Genomic DNA, 18693 nt, shown 5'->3' with positions numbered 1-18693 from the left:
GCACATCTTTTGTAATCTGAAAAACAAAACAGTGGGGACAAGAGCCATGGATATGTTAACATCATACTATCAGATTAAAGCCCAATCATATAATTTGCCACTTTAAATAGGTGAATTATTCAACATTGGAAACAAATTATAAAAATAAGCTTACTTTTTTATTTAGATGTTTCAAATACAAATAAATTGTAATCCAGGTCAGATACTTTTAACTCTGATGTTTAAAAATAATCCAAATGTCAGAGTGTTTTCAAGACACTTCCAGTCCTTTAATCACAGTATGTCAGAGTGTTTTCAAGACACTTCCAGTCCTTTAATCACAGTATATACTAGTGCTCAATACATAATAGTGTCAAAGTGCTAATTATTGTCTGAGCAAGTTGCAATGTTACTTTAACAGAGCAGCTCTGCATGTTAAGTACACAATCACTCACGTTTTCTAATAACACTATCAGCAACATAAGCATGAGAAATGAACTATAAATGTTGCAGTCAACAATACTCTGCCTCATCCCAGTCCAACAGATGAATCCTGATAGTGAGCCAACTACCTACTGTATATCACAACAGGACATTAAGTCTGATTTGATGCGTACTTGACTGCATCACAAATACATTCTTTCCACAATGAAAACAAGTGTAGCAAAACAGATATTCATCTGTGACAAGGGAGCGCTGTCTGCAGTCATTCTCTGATCTCAGCTTGACGTCATCTCCTTAATTCCCAAAACATCCCAGGAGAAGGATGGATCCTTCAATTTGCAGACCATGGTTATAGCTCTGGATGCTTCTATATCAGCCGTACCCAGCCTAAAGTTCATGACATTCTAAGGGGTTACAAATTGATTGAAAGAAAATAAACATATTCTGCTACACAAATTATCTTTATTTATTTTTTTAATTATGAAATACTGGATAGATTTATGTCTTCATGACTCTAAAAACTATTCAAATAAAAATGAAGTGAAGTAAACATCACTCTTTGTCTAAACGGCTTGCAAAACACAGAATTATGCAAGGTGTTACATGACCAGGGGGTCAAAAATAGACATAGCTCTTTCTTAAAGCGCCAGATTTCAAAGCGGTTGGGAACCACTCAACAGTATTAAAATCAGTCATGTTTACATTCACTAGAAATCTTACATATTTTAGTATGGATCATTAATGTTTTTTCTACAGAGTTTATGACTCAATATATTTAACAATAAATTTAAAAATTAAAGTTTTGAAAAAACATACAAAAAATAAAAAAAAAGAAGTAAGTTACTTATTACGTATTAGTTTAGCAATCTAATCTAAATAGTCAATTAATCTTCTTTTTCAGGATTGTTTGGGTGTGGTTTGATCAAATGTGATTGACACTGAAACACAGCCCATCCACTGTAAGCAGATATTGATTAAAATATTGCTAAACCCTGACTGGTGTGTGTTAGTATGTAACATCAGCCAAACCCCACCCACTGAAAACCAGTAATTAGCAGAAAAGGATGAAAAAAACAAACAAACAAACCGCAGACAGAAATTTCTAATTTGAAATGACCAGAATTGCAAAACTGTTCCAACAGCAAATGTTGTGTTCATTAAGGAACAAATCACTTTCAAAAACATGATGATTAAAAACACTGAGTTTTGGAGCAGTCAAAGCATAATACGTGTGATGATTAAAATGCAAAATAGGCATAGAGTACATTATAAAAAAAGAGCAACATGAGAGGAAAAGGGCATACGTACATGCTGGTCTTGAGCAATCCCTTGTGTTGTGATAAAGTCTATGAAAGTGTGTTCTGCACTCCGACGAGAACTTGACTGGTCCTGCTTAATGGAAAAGGTCTTGTCAGGCAAAATGAGAAAAAGATTTCAAAGGCTTCATTATTTTCCCTTCCCTTCAAATTTGCCTACAGTGAAATTTGTAAATAATCAACAGAAAAAAATAGAAGACATATCACAGAGATAAAAGGTGACATGGTTAAGGAGTCAGGGTTCAGCTGGACTTAGTAAATTGAGTCCTCACTTATAATCACCTCTAAGAGTTCCTGCACCAACATTTAAACTTCCAGATTTTCACACCAATAATGAAGTCTACTATGGGTTCTAAGACGAATAATCAGCTTAACCTTGCACTGCCTTCAACTTAATTCTGTCAGCTTCTCTGCACTGCTGCCGTACAGCTAAGCCAGCCAACCCTCTTCTGACCCACAGCAATGCCAGTGTTCACAAAGCTTTCTATGACTTAAGAACTCTCTATACTCTATGCTTGCTTACAGGACTGAAAATTATGTTCGTAAAAGGGCAAAAACAAATCATTTCCAGCCAAAAGTTGCAGGGGAAAAGTGCCAACTATGTTCTAAAATATGCTGCCAGATAAAAAAGTTTTGCAATGTTTGGAGAGGGCAACAGCTAATGCAATCAAGGCTGAAACTTTTCACTTATGATGTTGTCTTTGGTGGCAATTTTCTTACCTGTGAAATGCTGAATGAATTTGCCTTTCATGTTTACGTCTCTAGGAACAACTTCTGGAAAAGAAAATCACTGTTAGTTTGTCATTTTGCAACCAGTGAGCACTAGCCAAATGTTGTCATGATTAATATATTTGTCACTGTCAAAGTCACCCTCCCCTGCATCTATCATTGTCAGTACAACCACTTTAAGGAAAACATTATGACTCAGTTTAACACGAGGCTGCACCATTATTATTCAATACCCTTAAAAGTCAGTATTATACTGCACTAAATACATAAATAAATATTATTTATTGTGAAATTTGTTCATCAGCAGTGCTTAAAATGTCGTATTTGTGTGAGCAGTCTATACCTTTATATTATTCTCACTGGACATCTGGTGCATTTCAGAAGCCTAGATGGGGATAAGGGCATCAAGCACCCCCCTGTCTGCTCTATGTCAACGCAGGCAACACATGTAGGTGTCAGATAACACATTGGCCATGCTAACAGGCTAAAGAGATTATTGTATTGGAGTTTAATGCTCATCACAATAAGTCCATGTCAGTAATTACCGGGCCTAACATTACATTAGCCCCCAGACCCAGGAATATGCAATGCTGGAAATGCAGGAGGAGAATGAAAGATGACTATTTGAACCCAACACATAAAGTCATTTAAAAAACATTTACAATCCAAATATACAGTAAAGCCAAAACAAACCACCCTATCAACAATGATTAAGTAAGTAAGTGTTCTAAAAAGAGTTATGGACATGTAAGAGCCAACTGTCATGCCAAACCCCAGATGTGAAGAGTGAAAATGGACAGTCTGGATGTGTACTGTATTACCTGGAGTTTAATAAATGCATGTCAACAAGAATAAAATCCAAACGTCTAAAGCTGCCAGTCTGAAATGTGTAAACAAATAAAAGCAGTTGTAAAAAATAATATAGTTCCTTTATATTAAGTCTGTCTCACCGTATCTGTCATTCTGATGACACCGCTGTGACTTTTGAGGAACACACAAGGACAATTACTATAAAAGTAAACAAATCAGTGGGTTTACAGATGTTTCTCCTCCTTTCCTTAATGTGTTCAACACATCCATCCTTGCGTGACCATGGATCTTTGGTAGAGTGACACGCACCAGTTGCTAATATGCTGCTTTTAATATCCTCAAAAGATAAATTCCATCCAGCCAGTGGTCTGAGAAAAGGTACTTTTCCAATTGCATAAGCTGCGGCCAGGACTTCGTGATGCCTGTGCAACATCTCTAAAACGTGATCTAATTGATAGTGATAGATGGGAGAATCAGAAATTGCAAATAAACAACAAATCATACTAATGAAGCACAGTTCCAGACTGAACTTAAAGTTAAGTATGCCTGTTGCAGCAATAAAAACAGTTTCTGTATAAAAAAGGATTCTCTGGGTACAATTTCAGTCTGGCTTGGACAAACCGTCTGTCTTGGATCTCGGATAATTACAGTTAAAAGGAGTGCTAGGGTAACAGTGACTTTGCTGCAGTGCTGTAAATTACATCAATATGACACAACACAGCCAATTTTGTTTCTCTGCTCTGTCTGATATGTCTTGCAGAGAAGCTCTCGATCTGAGATGCTTTCTGGCACATACACAGTGTGCATGCGGGGTGGTCATCATTCATGTTTAAGATTCAACAATGAATCATACTCAATGAATCATTCACGGGTTTGGCATGACGATGCTCCTCCTACATGAATTCATAGTACCTATCCACGTCTCCGTCATTAATCAACAGTTTGAATGAGAGAATGATACTGTATGTCTAACGCATGTGGTGAAAAGGTTTCTTTTGGAAACAAGTAAGTCTGATAAATATTCCATAATCATTTTGTCCAACAAAAATGAAGCATACTTGCTTTAAACGTGTTATACAACAACTTTAAATTTAGTTAGACATTTGAGAACAGAAAAGTCTGTATAACTGAACACATGAAACATGAACAGGCAAATTTCATTTGCTGTTCTATTCAGCCAAACTAAATAAGATGTGCAACACAGACTAGACCAATGACAGCTGTCTCCCACAGTAAAATGAGGTCATTATCAGGATCTAAAAATAAATCTTATCAGCTTACCTATGAGTCTACTGTTATCCAGCCTAGGAACATAGAAAGGCTTTTCAGGAGAGGAGAACTTCATGTCTTGGGCTGAAGTGAAGAGTCCACTGCTACAGCGCCTGGAGACAGCTTTGTCCCGTTGCTGGCTATCTCTGATAACCTGTAAGATTAGATCCAACAGGGTTCTTCTTTCTTTTTGCTTGACATCCTTGCTGTCCATACACTGGCCCGAGGTGATGAGCAGAAAGAAGATAGTCAATAGTATGTGCCATTTCCTCTCCACCTGCATGACTTCACTGTCTGAAAACATACAAACAAGTTTTGTTACACAGGGTTTGCTTCTATTACATAATTCAACTGAGGAAAAAAAGATAACTGCATACTTTGCATCATACTTAAACTCAAAACAGATGGATCAGCATTGCTATATCTTCACATTCACAAAATGACACACACACACACACAAAAAAAAAAGATTAATGCCAGAGGTAACATGCACAGCCTCTAAAAGTGGAATTAATCGCCAGAAATGTTCTGATGCAATACACTTTACACAGCAGTCGCATTTCTTCTAGTTTAATACAAGAATAAAACATGTATAGTCAATCTAACTTTAGACTTACTAGTTTAGGAGTTAAAGATGCTTATGTCCTGGAGAGTGGACACAGTTGTCTTGAGCAAATTCTTCCAGGCGTTGTCTGTGGTCCCGACAGGAGAGAGAGAACAGCCAGTAGATTGTGCTCACCACCGTCTTTCTTGAAATAATGCGTCCGTATTTATATGAGGAGCCACCTTCTTGAAGGTAATACAATCGATTTCGAGTGGGTGGTAAAGCAATGTTGACATCTTGCAATTTCTTCCAGTGGCATTCGCTCACTTTGGCACGCGCCCCTCCTTTACGCACCAAAACATCACCAGTTAACTCCAAATAAAAATGACCCTTTCCAGACAGACTAAAGGTTTAACATCTAAAAAAGCTCCTCTGACATTTTCATTTAAAAAAAAAAATGAAAATAAAAACAGAAACCACAAAGACTTGAGGCGCGGCAGCGCGCATGAAAGTAGTTTTCCAAATGGACCAACTTGTTGGATGTTGGATGCAGAGAAGAGAAGAATCTGTGGGCCTGTAAGCTTCTAGCTGACCTGTCAGCGTGGCGATGTTTTTGTTCACCGATGTCCAAGTCTTGTGACCGCCTAAGCGCTCCAGAGAATGCGCCTCCAGGAGCAGCCATGCGGCTGTTCTCTAACCCTTACTTAATATAGACCTATAACTGTTAAACATGAAATACATAGGCACATAGGCCTTTATGGTACTAAAATGCATTTGAATGAGAGTCCAAAAAGTTTGTGCGCCTGCTGGCTAAGATATTTAAATTATAAGACAATAGTTTAAGCGCAATCTAACGCAGTGTAATAATTAATTAACCCATGAAGCCTGCAGATTGGTTCATATTTTCATCTGTCATTCCTAATGGAAATGTAGTAGGCTACAGCCTCCTTTATATCTTTAATTAAATGCAATCTAGCACTGGCACTTATAAACAACATTTGCAGTTTGCATGCAATTAAACAGTAAATTAGATTTATATAAACTGCATCTTTCCCGACAGACATTTAAGTGTGCGTAAACTAAACTCACAGGAAGGACGTCGCCTAGTGGCGCATCACTTGTTGAGCAAGAAAAAAAAAACTGTAGGCCTGTATTTCAATCAGTCTGTCAGTGTTTTAAATGCTCACATATAAAAAAAAAGATAAAATAATTGTTTCCTGTTAGTGTTATTATTGTTTTTATAACAAAAACAATCATAATATCGCGTAATGTCAGCTCAGTTCACGTTACTTCCGTAATGCCTGTTACTATGGAGACGGCGTGAGCACCATGTCAACTAAACCCGCTGTAGCTATGGTTACTCTAGTTGTACACTCTGTAAAGTCGTTTTGTTATTTTGTTATTTGTTAAGAAACACTGAGAAACATTGTTTTTTACTTCTGTGGAGGCAGCGACATGTCGCAAAGGTAAACTTCCCAGCTCCCGTAGTTTAACCTGTTAACTTTAACTTTAGCTCAGTTGTGCTTGCACACTTTGTCATGTAACTTGTAAAAAAGAAAGAAAAAGAATGATCAAGCAACAGGACAGAAAGCAATACATGTAAATAATACAACAACGTGCGATACTGCTACTGAATGAATGGGTCTTCAGTTTGTTATCAAATGAGACTCCTGCTGGCTAAATGTCAGATCACTGACTGAGGAGCAGCTCTGGACTAACTTTGTTACCATTATGAGACAAATTTACCAAAAACACCAACAGGAACAGAAATCATATCTTCTGTCTTGTCATTATTCACTGTGTTTGATTATTTCTCAATGAATATGTCAAATTATGATGTATTTCCTATTGACTATCACTCACCTAATATTAACTAAAATACCATTTTACCAGTCTTATCCTCACTGTTTCATTGTTTTTCACTGTTCCAGAACATACAACCAGATGTGGGCAGACGTCCAGTTAGAGTTGAGCCGTTTGCTGACTGAGGAGCTTCCTGCCGAGCCCCCTCGCCCAGAAAAGGACAGGGTGGTGTTCTTCCAGCGTCTTGCCATGCTTTTTGTGCGCTACGTCCAAATATTTAGAAAGCTGGAGGAGGTGTATGATCAGGTGGTCCACCCTCAGAAGAGACAACTTATTCGGACAGTTCTTGATGGTGTGATCGGGAGGGTGTTAGAGCTGAAGAATGAAATGGTGGAAAAGGAGTTTTCAGAGTACCACTACATGGATGACGTCCTTCAAGACTTGAAGCTTAAACCTGTGAGTTACATTTTTTTTCAGAGCACCAATAATGAAATGACCTGAACACAATTTTATTGCCTTTTTCACTGCAGGCATTGGCATTATCTGGGATGACAAAACTGAACAGCTGTTTTCTTTGTTGTCACTCTAGGTAGACCTTGAGATCCCTATCCCTCGATATTTCATCAGTGATTGCAGCAAAGCACTCCAACAACGAAAGATGATGGTGGCAGATATCCTCAAAATGGTGGCGGCTACTGAAAGCCTAAGTGTGAGTTTAGAAGATATTTTCAGGACAGAGGTTTACCACATATGGGGGACAACTGGGAATTAGTTAAGTTTTAGATTTGTTTGTTATTTGTTAGAGTTAACAAATTAATAAAAAGCAGAAAAGTAATTGTTATTTTGTCTTTTCACTCCTATTTACGGTCCTTACAGCCTCTAATGGCCAAGGACATGAGTCAAGAAGAGGCCATAAAGATCATTCAAGTGGCGGAGAGAGCGCGCCAAGGACGCCTGAGGGCAAAGTTGAATGAAGAGAGCCGGAAAATGAACAGGATGTACACGACCAAAGAACCTGGAACAGGTGGCATTGAGTCAGCTGCAATCTGCATTCAGAAGGTCTCATTCTCATTATCAACATAAACCTACACGCCTCTTTTTTCCACCTCCTCTTTGTCTTGTGTTGTACAGTATTTAATGGCAAAACATTTGGTTGAATGTGATTTTCAGGTGTGGAGGGGCTACATACAGAGGAAGAGGACAAAGATTGCTCGGATAGAAGAGATGATTTTTTTGGGAATGGTAAGTAAAATTGCCAATCAGTCTGTGAATTTAAGACCTTATGTCATCTATTGTATTGCTTGAGATATTCAATATTCCATTTTGTTCAAGTGATCTTTTTACTTAAACTTTTCTTTTCCTTGATTGTAATTCCCTTCTGAGAGCTTGCAAAAAGGATTTTTAGTTTTTAACATATGAAGTATGTTTGGTCACTCCTGGGTTAGATCATGGATCCAAAATACCAGGCACCGTGCCCTGCAGAAATCTCTGCTCGGGCCAATGAAGCTTACACACGGACTAAACAGGAAGAGTATGAGGAAGACTATCAGAAGTCTGTCGTGGCTATCACAAACCAACTGCAGGATGTGGAGGGTCAAGACATGTGCATGACCATGAAAGACCAGATCCGACAGTGGTTCATTGAATGTCGGTAAGGTGGCATAAAGGAGCTTGTTGTGATTTTGGTCATTTCAGTGGAGCATTTACACATTTAGTAATATTAATCAAATAATTATGTTTTCCTCCGTTTGCTTATTTTTTGAATAGTGATGCTACGGGATCGTTCCCAGACTACCCGGATGAAGAGGAGGGAGGCTCAGCCCTCATTTTTTCTGAAAAGGACCCTCAGCAAGTAAATTACACTCTTAGACAAAAGTATTAATTTGTTGCATATTTTTGCAGCAGTTTGCAGAAGGAGAATGATGATTTGTGTACTCATTTCTTTCAGTTAATGGAAGAAATTGCTGCAAAGGAAGAGGAGGACTCCAACAACAAACCAAAAGGGAAGGAGGAGAAGAAAGAAAAAGGGAAAAAGGACAAAGGGAAGGGTGATGAAGAAGTAAGGGCTCATCACTGTATTAAATATGAATATGGAATAAGTTGGTCACGTATTTAAACCAATCCAAAAATGCTGCACATTCAATGAACCAATGCAACTTTATTTTGAACTACAGGAAGAGGAGGCAGGATTAAAGATGCTACCTTCGGCTTTTCTTCCAGACTTAGAAGTGGGACACAAAACCTATGTAGGTATGTTTAAATCGAAGAAAGGTTAAGATTTTCCACTGTCCAGTTTGTTTAGAGTCTATCCCCTCAGATATAAAGAGAACATTTGTAAGTTCACATTCAGTTATTAATATAGTAATGTCATAGCGTCTCATTCACAAAAATAATGCCTTTTATTGTTTTATTGTTTATTGTTATTGAATTATTGTTTGTCATCAGATTTTTGGCAAAACCGCAATGAGACCAAAAACTTCAACCAGAGGCATGAGGTGGAGCTGATCAAGGAAGAAAAGAGGAAAGTCATTGAGGCACAGATTCGACTACAGGTGATGCTTACTACGAAACAACAACAAAATATGAAACATATTAAAGCGCTACATATTCAAACAACACGTTAGAAATTTAACAGGAAATTGGGCATCACTGTTGTAATCATAACAGTTCAGTGTCTCACGCCACCAGCTGCGCTCATTAGTCTATTCTGCTTGTATCAGGTAGATGAGCAGATGAGACAAGAGCTAGCCGAATGGAAGCTAGCTGTGGATAAAGACAAGGGCGGTAAAACCAAAGGAAATCCCAAGGTAATAAATGAAAGACAAATGACAGTTCACACACAGTTGACATTGATTACCTTGAGCTGATAATATTTCACTGCACAGAAAAAGAAAGGATCTAAAAGTGGAAAGAAGAAAAAAAAGGAGAAAGATTTGACGTCTGACAGGTGAGGTCACACAGAGGATGCACATGTGGCATATATGATTTTCAGCAAAGCATTGAGTTGTATGAAATCAATAAATTAGTTAATGCTAATTATGGAGAAAACACTTACATCATTTATTCACATCTGCTAGGACTCTTGAGTCCCTGTGTCAGGAGCTGGTGGAACAAGGCTTGTTGAAACAGGCAAATAATGTTAGGATGCAGGATTACTTGGGTAAGACTTTGTAAATTGTTTGTGTTAACTGTTGTGCTATCTTTCAGAAATCTTTGTGTTTTAATCATCATAACTGTATGTGGACTTTTAATCTGACAGCAATCAATACATAGACATAGCACAAAACTCTTAGGATACACTACTTTGTAACAGTTTAGTGGTGATGTGCTGCCCTCTTCTGGTTTGTGATTGCTAAAACACTAACTCTTGCAGTTTGCCCCACTAATTCACTTTGCAGATTAATAACTGATGGTAATCTAATAGTTGTTCCCGCTTGTTCCTAGGGGACTATAGCTACCTTGGGACCACACTGAGACAAAATGACATTGAGCCCATGCCATCATTGTCAGATGTGCGGCAGGTCTTATCTCTGTATGCAGTTCTACCATTAGGTAAGAAAGTTATTCAAGATATATTTAAAATAAATATAACTAAAAATGTTTCTTGTGATTTGTAAATAAGATAATGTCTGCAGGCTCTCAGGAGGTACACGAGAAGGCACCTCTCATTAAGGCCATCCTACTGGTAGGGCCGGCTGGTGTAGGTAAGAAGATGTTGGTCCATGCAATCTGCCAGGAGACCGGTGCCAACCTCTTTGATCTGTCACCTCTGAACACAGCAGGAAAGTACCCAGGCAAGAGTGGCCTCGCAATGATGCTTCACATGGTGTTAAAGGTAACACACTTGTTTCGATAGATAGATAGATAGATAGATAGATAGATAGATAGATAGATAGATAGATAGATAGATAGATAGATAGATAGATAGATAGATAGATAGATAGATAGACAGACAGACAGACACTGTAGATAGATAGAACACTGAAACACTCTAAGTCTAAGAAAACTGTGAATACTCCCGCCGTAGGTTGTGGTATGCAGGGCAGTATGATGTCATGTTGTACCTGCTATTGATCAAATTGAACAAACTGTGGAACATGAGGAATTTTCTGTAAGTGCTTTCCACAGGTAGTTACATTATGACTCGTCCAGAAAGTAAAAATGCAATTCTTCATAATCATCTTTGCACAGGTTGCAAGATTGCTGCAGCCTTCTGTAATATGGATTGAAGATGCAGAAAAAATGTTCTACAAGAAAGTTCCCAAGGAAGAAAAAGAGGTATTTCTGAGCAAGTACAAAAGCTGAATAGCATTATCATGTTATTAAACATTTCAGTTGGTCATTGAAACTATTTTGTATGTGTACGCAGTTAGAACCAAAACGTCTGAAGAAAGACTTGCCCAAGTCTCTCAAGCTGATCAAAGGGGAGGATCGTGTTCTGATAATAGGAACAACTAAAGACCCACTAAGTGCTGATATCAAGTCACTGTGTAAAATGTACAGCAAAATCATCCTTATCCCAAGACCTGACTATGGCTCAAGACACAGTAAGTATAGAAACAATTCACATTTTTAATATTATGTTAATGATATCTTTAAAATTACTTTGACTTTTGTCTCCAGTCTTGTGGAAGCAACTGATCAAAAATCAAGGAGGTGAGATAACTAAGGCGCTGGACCTCAGCTCTCTTGCGAAGATTTCTGATGGCTACACACCCGGTCACATTGTCCAAGTGATCCAGAGTGTTATCACCAAGCGTCGCATCCTACAGCAGGCAAACAGACCACTCACTGCTGCTGAGTTTGTCGTTCCATTAGCCAAGATTGACCCCGTGTTTCAGGAAGAAGAAGAGTCTCTTAAAGTACAGTGGATATCTCATATTTTGTTTATGTTGCATTTTCATTCAAATTGTAATCTAATCATAATTTTTGTTTTGTTTTTTAATCTTTATTACATATCTCCAGAACTGGTATGCAAAGACACCCCTTGGGAAGAAGAGAATTAAAGCTGCCACAGGAAAGGAAGAAGAAGAAGGGGGGGCGCCAGTTAAAGATAAAGGCAAAAAAGACAAAAATGCAAAGAAGAAAGGGAAAAAATAAGTTTGTCTTTATGTTTTTTTCACAACTGAATGTTATATATGTAAAAAATGCCTTCTGATAGCTGTCTCCTAAAAAATAAAAATAAAAACAATCCAATTAAAAGCATGCATTTTGTTTTTGTTAACTGGGACTATCAGGAACATTTTTCAGGATGTGACAGAAATATCAAGCAGTAAAATGCTTTTACTAGTTCATGTTACAAAATGCAATATAATATCATTATGAAAACATCTTAGATCTGTTACTAAAACTTGGTTAAAGGAGCCATACCACACACACTTCACATAGGACTTTGTATGGTCTATAAGGGAGGGTGATAATTCCTGCCTTAAGACCATCATGTTAAAATTTAAGCAGGTATCAACAATGTTTTTGTCCAGAGATAAGAACGTAAATAGCCATTCTATTTCTGCTCTTACCACTAATCAAATCACAGCATTGTTTTCCATTTGTGTGTTATGTTCACTTTAAACCTTGTAATACCTCTTGCAGGTGATTATGTTTGGAGTTGATCTACTGGATGACTGGTCCTTGATGAAATATTTACCTCAGTATGCAGCCAACCACACTACATATTCTATATAAATATGATCTGAAATACATTCAGGAGTTGGCATGGGTGGATGGACCCCTATGGCTGTAGTTATCAGACTCAAGGCCATGCTGTAATTAGACATGCCAAGACTGTCTCTTTTACTTTCTTCAGTCAAGGGCATCTAAGGTTGTTCTACTGTATGACTATGGCTGCCTGACTATGACACATAGTTATGCATTTATTTTGGAATAATAACACACTAACACCACGTGTTGCTTACCTGAATGAAATGGCATTTTACCTGACTGGGTTGATGATCAGATGACTACTGTAGGTTGAATATACACTATGTTGAACATCTATTATGACTGCTGTCAGGTGTAGAGAGTCTGGACCAAAGGAAATGTGACACACACAAGGGGGGAGTGTTTCCAAACAAGGATCCAGAGGCTTAGGTGGACTGTTCAGCTGTTTTGTCGAGTTCTAAAGTCACTCAACACATCCTCACATTGCTTTGGTTCCTTTAACATTACTCTATTTTTAGCCTATGTGCGCCATCGATGGGATGTTCCACACGTGAAGACCCACATTTCAAGATTGTCGGCCATCTTCACTGTGGCGCGACATGATTTTGAGTCATTTCTGACCCCAATCTTCAAGGGATTTTACATCCTGTTTTGAAGCTAGTATGAAAATACCACAGACTCTTTATCCTTTCCTTCTCACAAGTCACAAGAAATCTGTTAAGAGCATTGTAATGAATAGCCTGCTGAAATGTAAAATGAGATGGTTAGCTTCTGTCCATCATTCTCCTGTCAGTGACGACAACTTGTTCTTGTGTCCCAGCAGGGCTGCAAAGAGATTATCCGGGCGAGTTTCACTGGAGCAGTCAGTGGCACATGGAGCTGTCTATCAAATTGAGGGGAACACAATGTAGGGTAGCGCTGGCTTTGTTCTGTCTTTATCTGGATCAGGGAACCCCAAAATTTCAAGCTCGAAAATGTAAACAAAAACACCTGAGCCTAATATATCTTGGATAGGAGGAGCGAAAGGTGGGTACACTGGTATTCCCCCACTATGTGGAATCAATATCTGTGTTGCATGGCTGCTTTGTTTCTTTTAATCTTTTCTGTTTTTTCATTGAGCCATTAGTATTGAGAACTGAGTCATCATGGGTCAAAAGAATAGATAACCTCACAAGGGAATGCTGATCTGTGGTATATAAGAAAGGATATGTATGTCTTTATATCATTTAACCTTTTGTGACCTTTCAACTGCAGCAGTGGTGGAAAGTCCCTGTGGTGATCCATGATCTCTCTAACCTGAGGTTCAACACAGTGACACATTGGGTCAGTACTGTATAGGGCACGCGATTAAACTACATCAGTCTTACAATACATGGAATGATGTACTTTTATCTTGGGCTTGGAATTTGATTGTTTGCAAAACACATTCATGTGCAGACAGTACAAACTGTGTAACCTACATCCTCATGCTACACGAAGATAACTTTCACTTCCTGGGATGCCATTGAGTAATTTGCACTAAGCGTGTCTCTCACTCATTCATGCACACTAGAAAACCATCAGCCACACTGAGCCTATTGTATACATTTTGATTGTTTTTTTTATAGTTCTACTGATACAGGGCATGAGTTGGCTCTAACCAATAAAGCCAAAGCTATCTTTGCCCTCATACTGACAGAAGGCTATTTTGGAGGTTAGTATGTGGGGAGAGATATGTCAGCTGTTCAGCACTACTCTCCATCAAAGCAAGAAAAAAAGGGAAAAGGCTATAGGCTCTCTGCTTTGGGGACTGGGAAGCAGCTTTCAAACCTGGGCATGCTCTCCTTAGGGTAGATGTTTGTTATTTGGGGGCATTGTGAGAAACAAGACAAAACTTGTATAGATCTGTTGCCATGTTGGATCTTTTGTTAGGCACTTTTTTCCCGGTGAAAGTGTTTTGATTGTTTTCCATCGGGGCAACAAGAGGGCATGCATGGATTTACTCTTTCTAGAAAACACCTGTCTACATTGAAGGTGGGTGCATCGCTGCATCTTGATGTGATATCTTGACTTCTTGGTGTTACTTTGGTGTTTTTTTTTCTTTCTAGCCCTTATTTTGTTGCATAAGTTTTATAGAACCAAACGACAGTTACTATTGAATTTGGATATAAATACAAAATTACACTGTGCAGTTCTAGATATGCAAGTTTCAAGTACTGTCAAAATCTTAATGGGCGTGTACTGTATTTCACTTTATTTCAACTTATTTTAAAGGAGTTTCTTTTAAATTATTTACATTATTATATTTATTCATTTCACATGCCATCTTGGTAAGCGTCTCATTGGAGTTTACTTTTACTTTGTTTGTTGTCGTTTGACACATTATGTGTTTTTGGTACAGTAGGTAATGAGATCGATGAGACCGACCCTCCTCTTGGAGTGCTTGAACAACCTCATGCCTCTTATAATAGTGGGAGGAGCCAGCCTCTGGAGAGTGTTTCATGATCTCAAATATCATATCAATGAGTTTAGTAATTGTCAGATCTCATTTGGCTTTGTGTTTGTTTTTTTTAAAGCTTTTTCAGTTTAGTGTATGCAGCCTCATAGAGGTGGCATCACAGCTGAGTCTATATTGGTGGTGCTGAGCTCAGCCAAGTGAGGTGACAGAGATTACTCTGCTCTTCATTACTGTGGAGGACTGGCATGCCATCACATGCCATCAACCATATGAGGGTGATGCCATTTTGACAATGTTTCCATTTTGGAAGTGAAGATTTATATCATTATTAGGCTGAGAGGTTTTTGTGAAACATACCAAGTATCCTTTATAATAACAACAATTATGAGTTATTTTCTGAGCCAGATTATCACCCAGTATATATTTCTATTTCAGTTGTAGCGCTTCTGTGATAACCGTCGTAAAAAGCAAACAAGATTCCCCAATCACACTGAAAGAGAGAAAGAAGCATGGGAGACACTATACCTGGAGGAATAGTAGCTGCTGCAAGTAAGTCTTCTTCTTACACAAAGCTGTACATTTCAGTGTAGTCTATGCAATGAGATTTTGAATCTCTGATCTTTTTCTGGGTGTGTTTGTGTGCTAGAGAACCGTCTGCAGGTGGTGAAGGGATTGGAGGATGTGGAGGTGTCCGAGTGTGAGAGCTGCTCTTTTGAGGTGACCCTCAACCTGGCCTATATTGAGGGTGTGTGGATGAGAGATGGGATGCAAGTCAAGTCGAAGCCCAACTGTCGCATCAGCACGCATGGGAAGAAACACTCCCTCATACTGAACAGGGTGTCTTTGGTAGATGCAGGCCTGTTCTCTTTTCAGGCCAATGGCATTGAGACATCAGGCAGACTCATTGTCAGAGGTATGATGGTACAATAGACTTCCATAATATATAATTCTATGTCCAAGTCAATGATTGCTAACATATTATCATTATCATTGTGAGTATATTAGCAGGCTGATTTAAGTCGATGTGCTGTTGTACAATCTCAGAGCTGCTGGCATGGCTCTAGACTCGTAGTCTTTTAATAGTTTTGAGAGCTACATTAGAGCCACATTGCCTTTATGAATCAAAGAACATTCAAACACTTATTAAAATTTTGTAAAGAAGTTATTACAAGGCTCTCAAAAAGTGACAAGCAGATTCATAAAAGTCTGTTTAGTTGCTTTAACTTTAAGTTTTAAGTTTACAGTCATGCTTTGGTTATCCTCTGCCAGCTAGGGACATCCAGATATTGAAGGAGCTGGACGATGTTGACACCACGGAGCGTCAAATTGTGAACTTCTTGTGTGAGGTCAATCAGGTGGATGTCGATGGTCGGTGGTACAGGGATGACTGCCGAATTCGACCTGGAGACAACATCAAGATCAAACATCAGGGTAAGAGACCAGCAACATGGGTTTTACACAGCCTTAAATACTCAAGAGAATAAATACTCACCAGTGTTTGTTTCATTGTACATTCAACTTTACCAAGAAATACACAAATAATATACACAACCAGGTTAAAATACACAACCAGGTTAATCGCAGTACATTTTGCATTTTGCTGATTGCAGGTAAAACTCACACCCTGTTCTTCAAGTCAGTCAGACCAGAGCATGCTGGAGAGATCAGGTTCACCGCAGAGCGTGTCTCATCATATGCAACTCTCACAGTAAAAGGTGAGCCATCAGAAATATTATGTTGCAGTTTAACAAATTTATGAAGGAAATAATGTCTGACCACATCTGGTCACATGTGGTTTACAGCCTGTTCCTCTCTTCTTCAGAGCTCCCTGTCCAAATAGTGCGTCCTTTAAGGGTTAAGATAGCAATGTATCACCACCGGGGTTTGCTGGAGTGCCAGGTGTCAAGGCCTAATGCTCAGGTCAAGTGGTACAAGAACTGGAAGGAGCTCCTTCCCAGTAAGAAGTACCAACTAATCAGCCAAGATATCTACAGGCAGCTGACGATTGATGACGTCTGCTCTTCAGATGAGGACACCTACACCTGTGACGCAGGAGATGACAAAACCTCTTGTCAGCTTCTGGTGGAGGGTGAGATGCCCGCTGTATCATATCATATCGGTCTCAATGTATGTCTTGCATTCATGTGCCCTCACTTTGAGTATTAATGAGTAATTCCTATGTTCATGTGTTCGTAATGTGCAAACTATACAATCAAGAGTGTGTTTTGTAATGATATAAGTCAGGAGTTGTGTCAGTAGTAGTGATGTGTTTTATTGCTGCACATGCAGAGCAGGCTATCAGCATAGTACGGGGGATGAAATCAGTGGTGGTGATGGAGCCAGATCCTGCTCTGTTCCAAGTCGAGACCAACCTAAAATCAGGGAGGCCGCCCCGGTGGACCCTGAACGGTGAGGTGTTGGAACCCAGTGCAGCAGTGAACATTGACAGGGAGGGAACCATCCACAGCCTCTGTCTCACTGCCACAGAAAGCTCCATGTCTGGCCCTGTGCTCTTTGTAGCGGGCAAGAGTCGTTCTACTGCTCAGCTTACTGTCCAGGGTGAGTTGCTTAAACCGGAAGAAAGACTTCTCTTGCTATTCTCTTATTGTACAGTGACAATGTGAAAGGTAGTAGGAACCATGCTCTGTGCAGTTTGGGTAGCATTTATCATTGAACTGAATTTGTAAAAACAATGTCTCATTAAGCTGCTTTATATTTCTCCTCACCAGAACGACCCCTTCAGGTTGCCAACCACTTGGACGATGTAGAAGCCAAGGAGAACAGCTCTGTGACACTGAGCTGTGGGTTTGCCCCCTCTCCCAGGGTGGTGCGGTGGTTTAAAGGTCGTACGGCGCTGAAGAAGTCAAACAAGTACAGCATGAAGAGGGAAGGGAAACGGGCACAGCTGACCATTCATGGCCTGACAGGAATGGATGCAGGACAGTACCGCTGCATTGCTGGAGGTTCACAGAGCACAGCACATGTGAAGGTGGAAGGTAGGTTAAACATGTAATAACTTTCTGTACTGGATATTCACTACATCTTTATAATAAATTATTTATCCCCTCTTTTACTGTAGTGCGAACACTGAAGTTGGTTAAACACCTTGAGCCAGTGGAAATTGAGGAGGATGGCATTGCCACATACTCTTGTGAGCTCAACTATGTGGTGGCCAATGTGGAGTGGCTCCTCAACAATGTTCGCCTCTATTCCAATGCCATTAACAGGATCCAGCACATGGGCACTATGCACAGCCTCACAATCAAGAAGCTGCGGCCCCAGGAGAGCAGGGTCACCTTCAAAACAGGCCCTCTCTCTGAGACAACCAGCCTAAAGGTCAAAGGTGAGCTGAGTGAATAACTAATGTGTATGATTGCGTTTATCTGATGCTTGTATCTGAATATATGTTAATGATGTTCTTGGCTGCAGAGCGCCCAGCAGTGTTCCTGAGGTCTCTAGAAGATGCAGTAGGAGAAGAGCAAGGGGAAGTCTGCTTGCAGTGTGAAATTTCCAAAGAGACAGTGACCCCTGTTTGGAGGAAGGATGGTATGGTCCTGACTGCTGATGATAAATATGAGATACTCCAATTTGGGAAGTCCATGGCACTGATCATCCATTCACTGAGCAAGGATGATGCTGGACAGTACACCTGTGACCTGGGCACGAGCCAGACCAAAGCTAAAGTTACTGTACATGGTGAG

At 39.3% G+C, this 18693-nt stretch overlaps 2 protein-coding genes and 1 long non-coding RNA gene across 3 annotated transcripts in view; 2 read left to right on the top strand and 1 right to left on the bottom strand.

The window, feature by feature from the left end:
• On the bottom strand, positions 1 to 4583 carry LOC113748025 (uncharacterized). The gene is made up of 4 exons (XR_003464065.1): positions 4560 to 4583; positions 2460 to 2513; positions 1732 to 1815; positions 1 to 16 (listed from the first exon to the last, which is right to left on the bottom strand). It is a non-coding gene; the product is annotated as an uncharacterized LOC113748025 (long non-coding RNA).
• Positions 4584 to 6397: 1814 nt separating this feature from the next.
• zgc:153738 (dynein regulatory complex protein 11) lies at positions 6398 to 12071 on the top strand. Its single transcript, XM_027289905.1, has 19 exons — positions 6398 to 6557; positions 7023 to 7350; positions 7484 to 7603; positions 7771 to 7953; positions 8065 to 8136; positions 8340 to 8545; positions 8662 to 8746; positions 8843 to 8953; positions 9069 to 9144; positions 9340 to 9446; positions 9615 to 9701; positions 9780 to 9841; positions 9972 to 10054; positions 10339 to 10446; positions 10530 to 10729; positions 11086 to 11172; positions 11264 to 11441; positions 11518 to 11756; positions 11860 to 12071. The coding sequence occupies exons 1-19, from the start codon at positions 6547 to 6549 to the stop codon at positions 11992 to 11994; spliced, it is 2478 nt and encodes an 825-aa protein (XP_027145706.1). The 5' UTR covers positions 6398 to 6546; the 3' UTR covers positions 11995 to 12071.
• Positions 12072 to 14337: 2266 nt separating this feature from the next.
• The window catches only part of obscna (obscurin, cytoskeletal calmodulin and titin-interacting RhoGEF a), a 41652-nt gene continuing 37296 nt past the window's right edge, over positions 14338 to 18693 (top strand). The window contains exons 1-10 of the mRNA XM_027290247.1: positions 14338 to 14568; positions 15428 to 15541; positions 15639 to 15905; positions 16262 to 16423; positions 16603 to 16707; positions 16815 to 17081; positions 17282 to 17551; positions 17722 to 17988; positions 18072 to 18335; positions 18422 to 18688. Coding sequence (XP_027146048.1) covers positions 15502 to 15541; positions 15639 to 15905; positions 16262 to 16423; positions 16603 to 16707; positions 16815 to 17081; positions 17282 to 17551; positions 17722 to 17988; positions 18072 to 18335; positions 18422 to 18688 — 1909 coding nt within the window. The 5' untranslated portion in view covers positions 14338 to 14568; positions 15428 to 15501. The remainder of the gene's footprint in view (positions 14569 to 15427; positions 15542 to 15638; positions 15906 to 16261; positions 16424 to 16602; positions 16708 to 16814; positions 17082 to 17281; positions 17552 to 17721; positions 17989 to 18071; positions 18336 to 18421; positions 18689 to 18693) is intronic.

The sequence above is a fragment of the Larimichthys crocea genome, chromosome XVII (genome assembly GCF_000972845.2).
Source record: "Larimichthys crocea isolate SSNF chromosome XVII, L_crocea_2.0, whole genome shotgun sequence".
Classification (NCBI taxonomy): domain Eukaryota; kingdom Metazoa; phylum Chordata; class Actinopteri; family Sciaenidae; genus Larimichthys; species Larimichthys crocea.
This window is presented reverse-complemented; position numbering and strand designations above follow the sequence as displayed.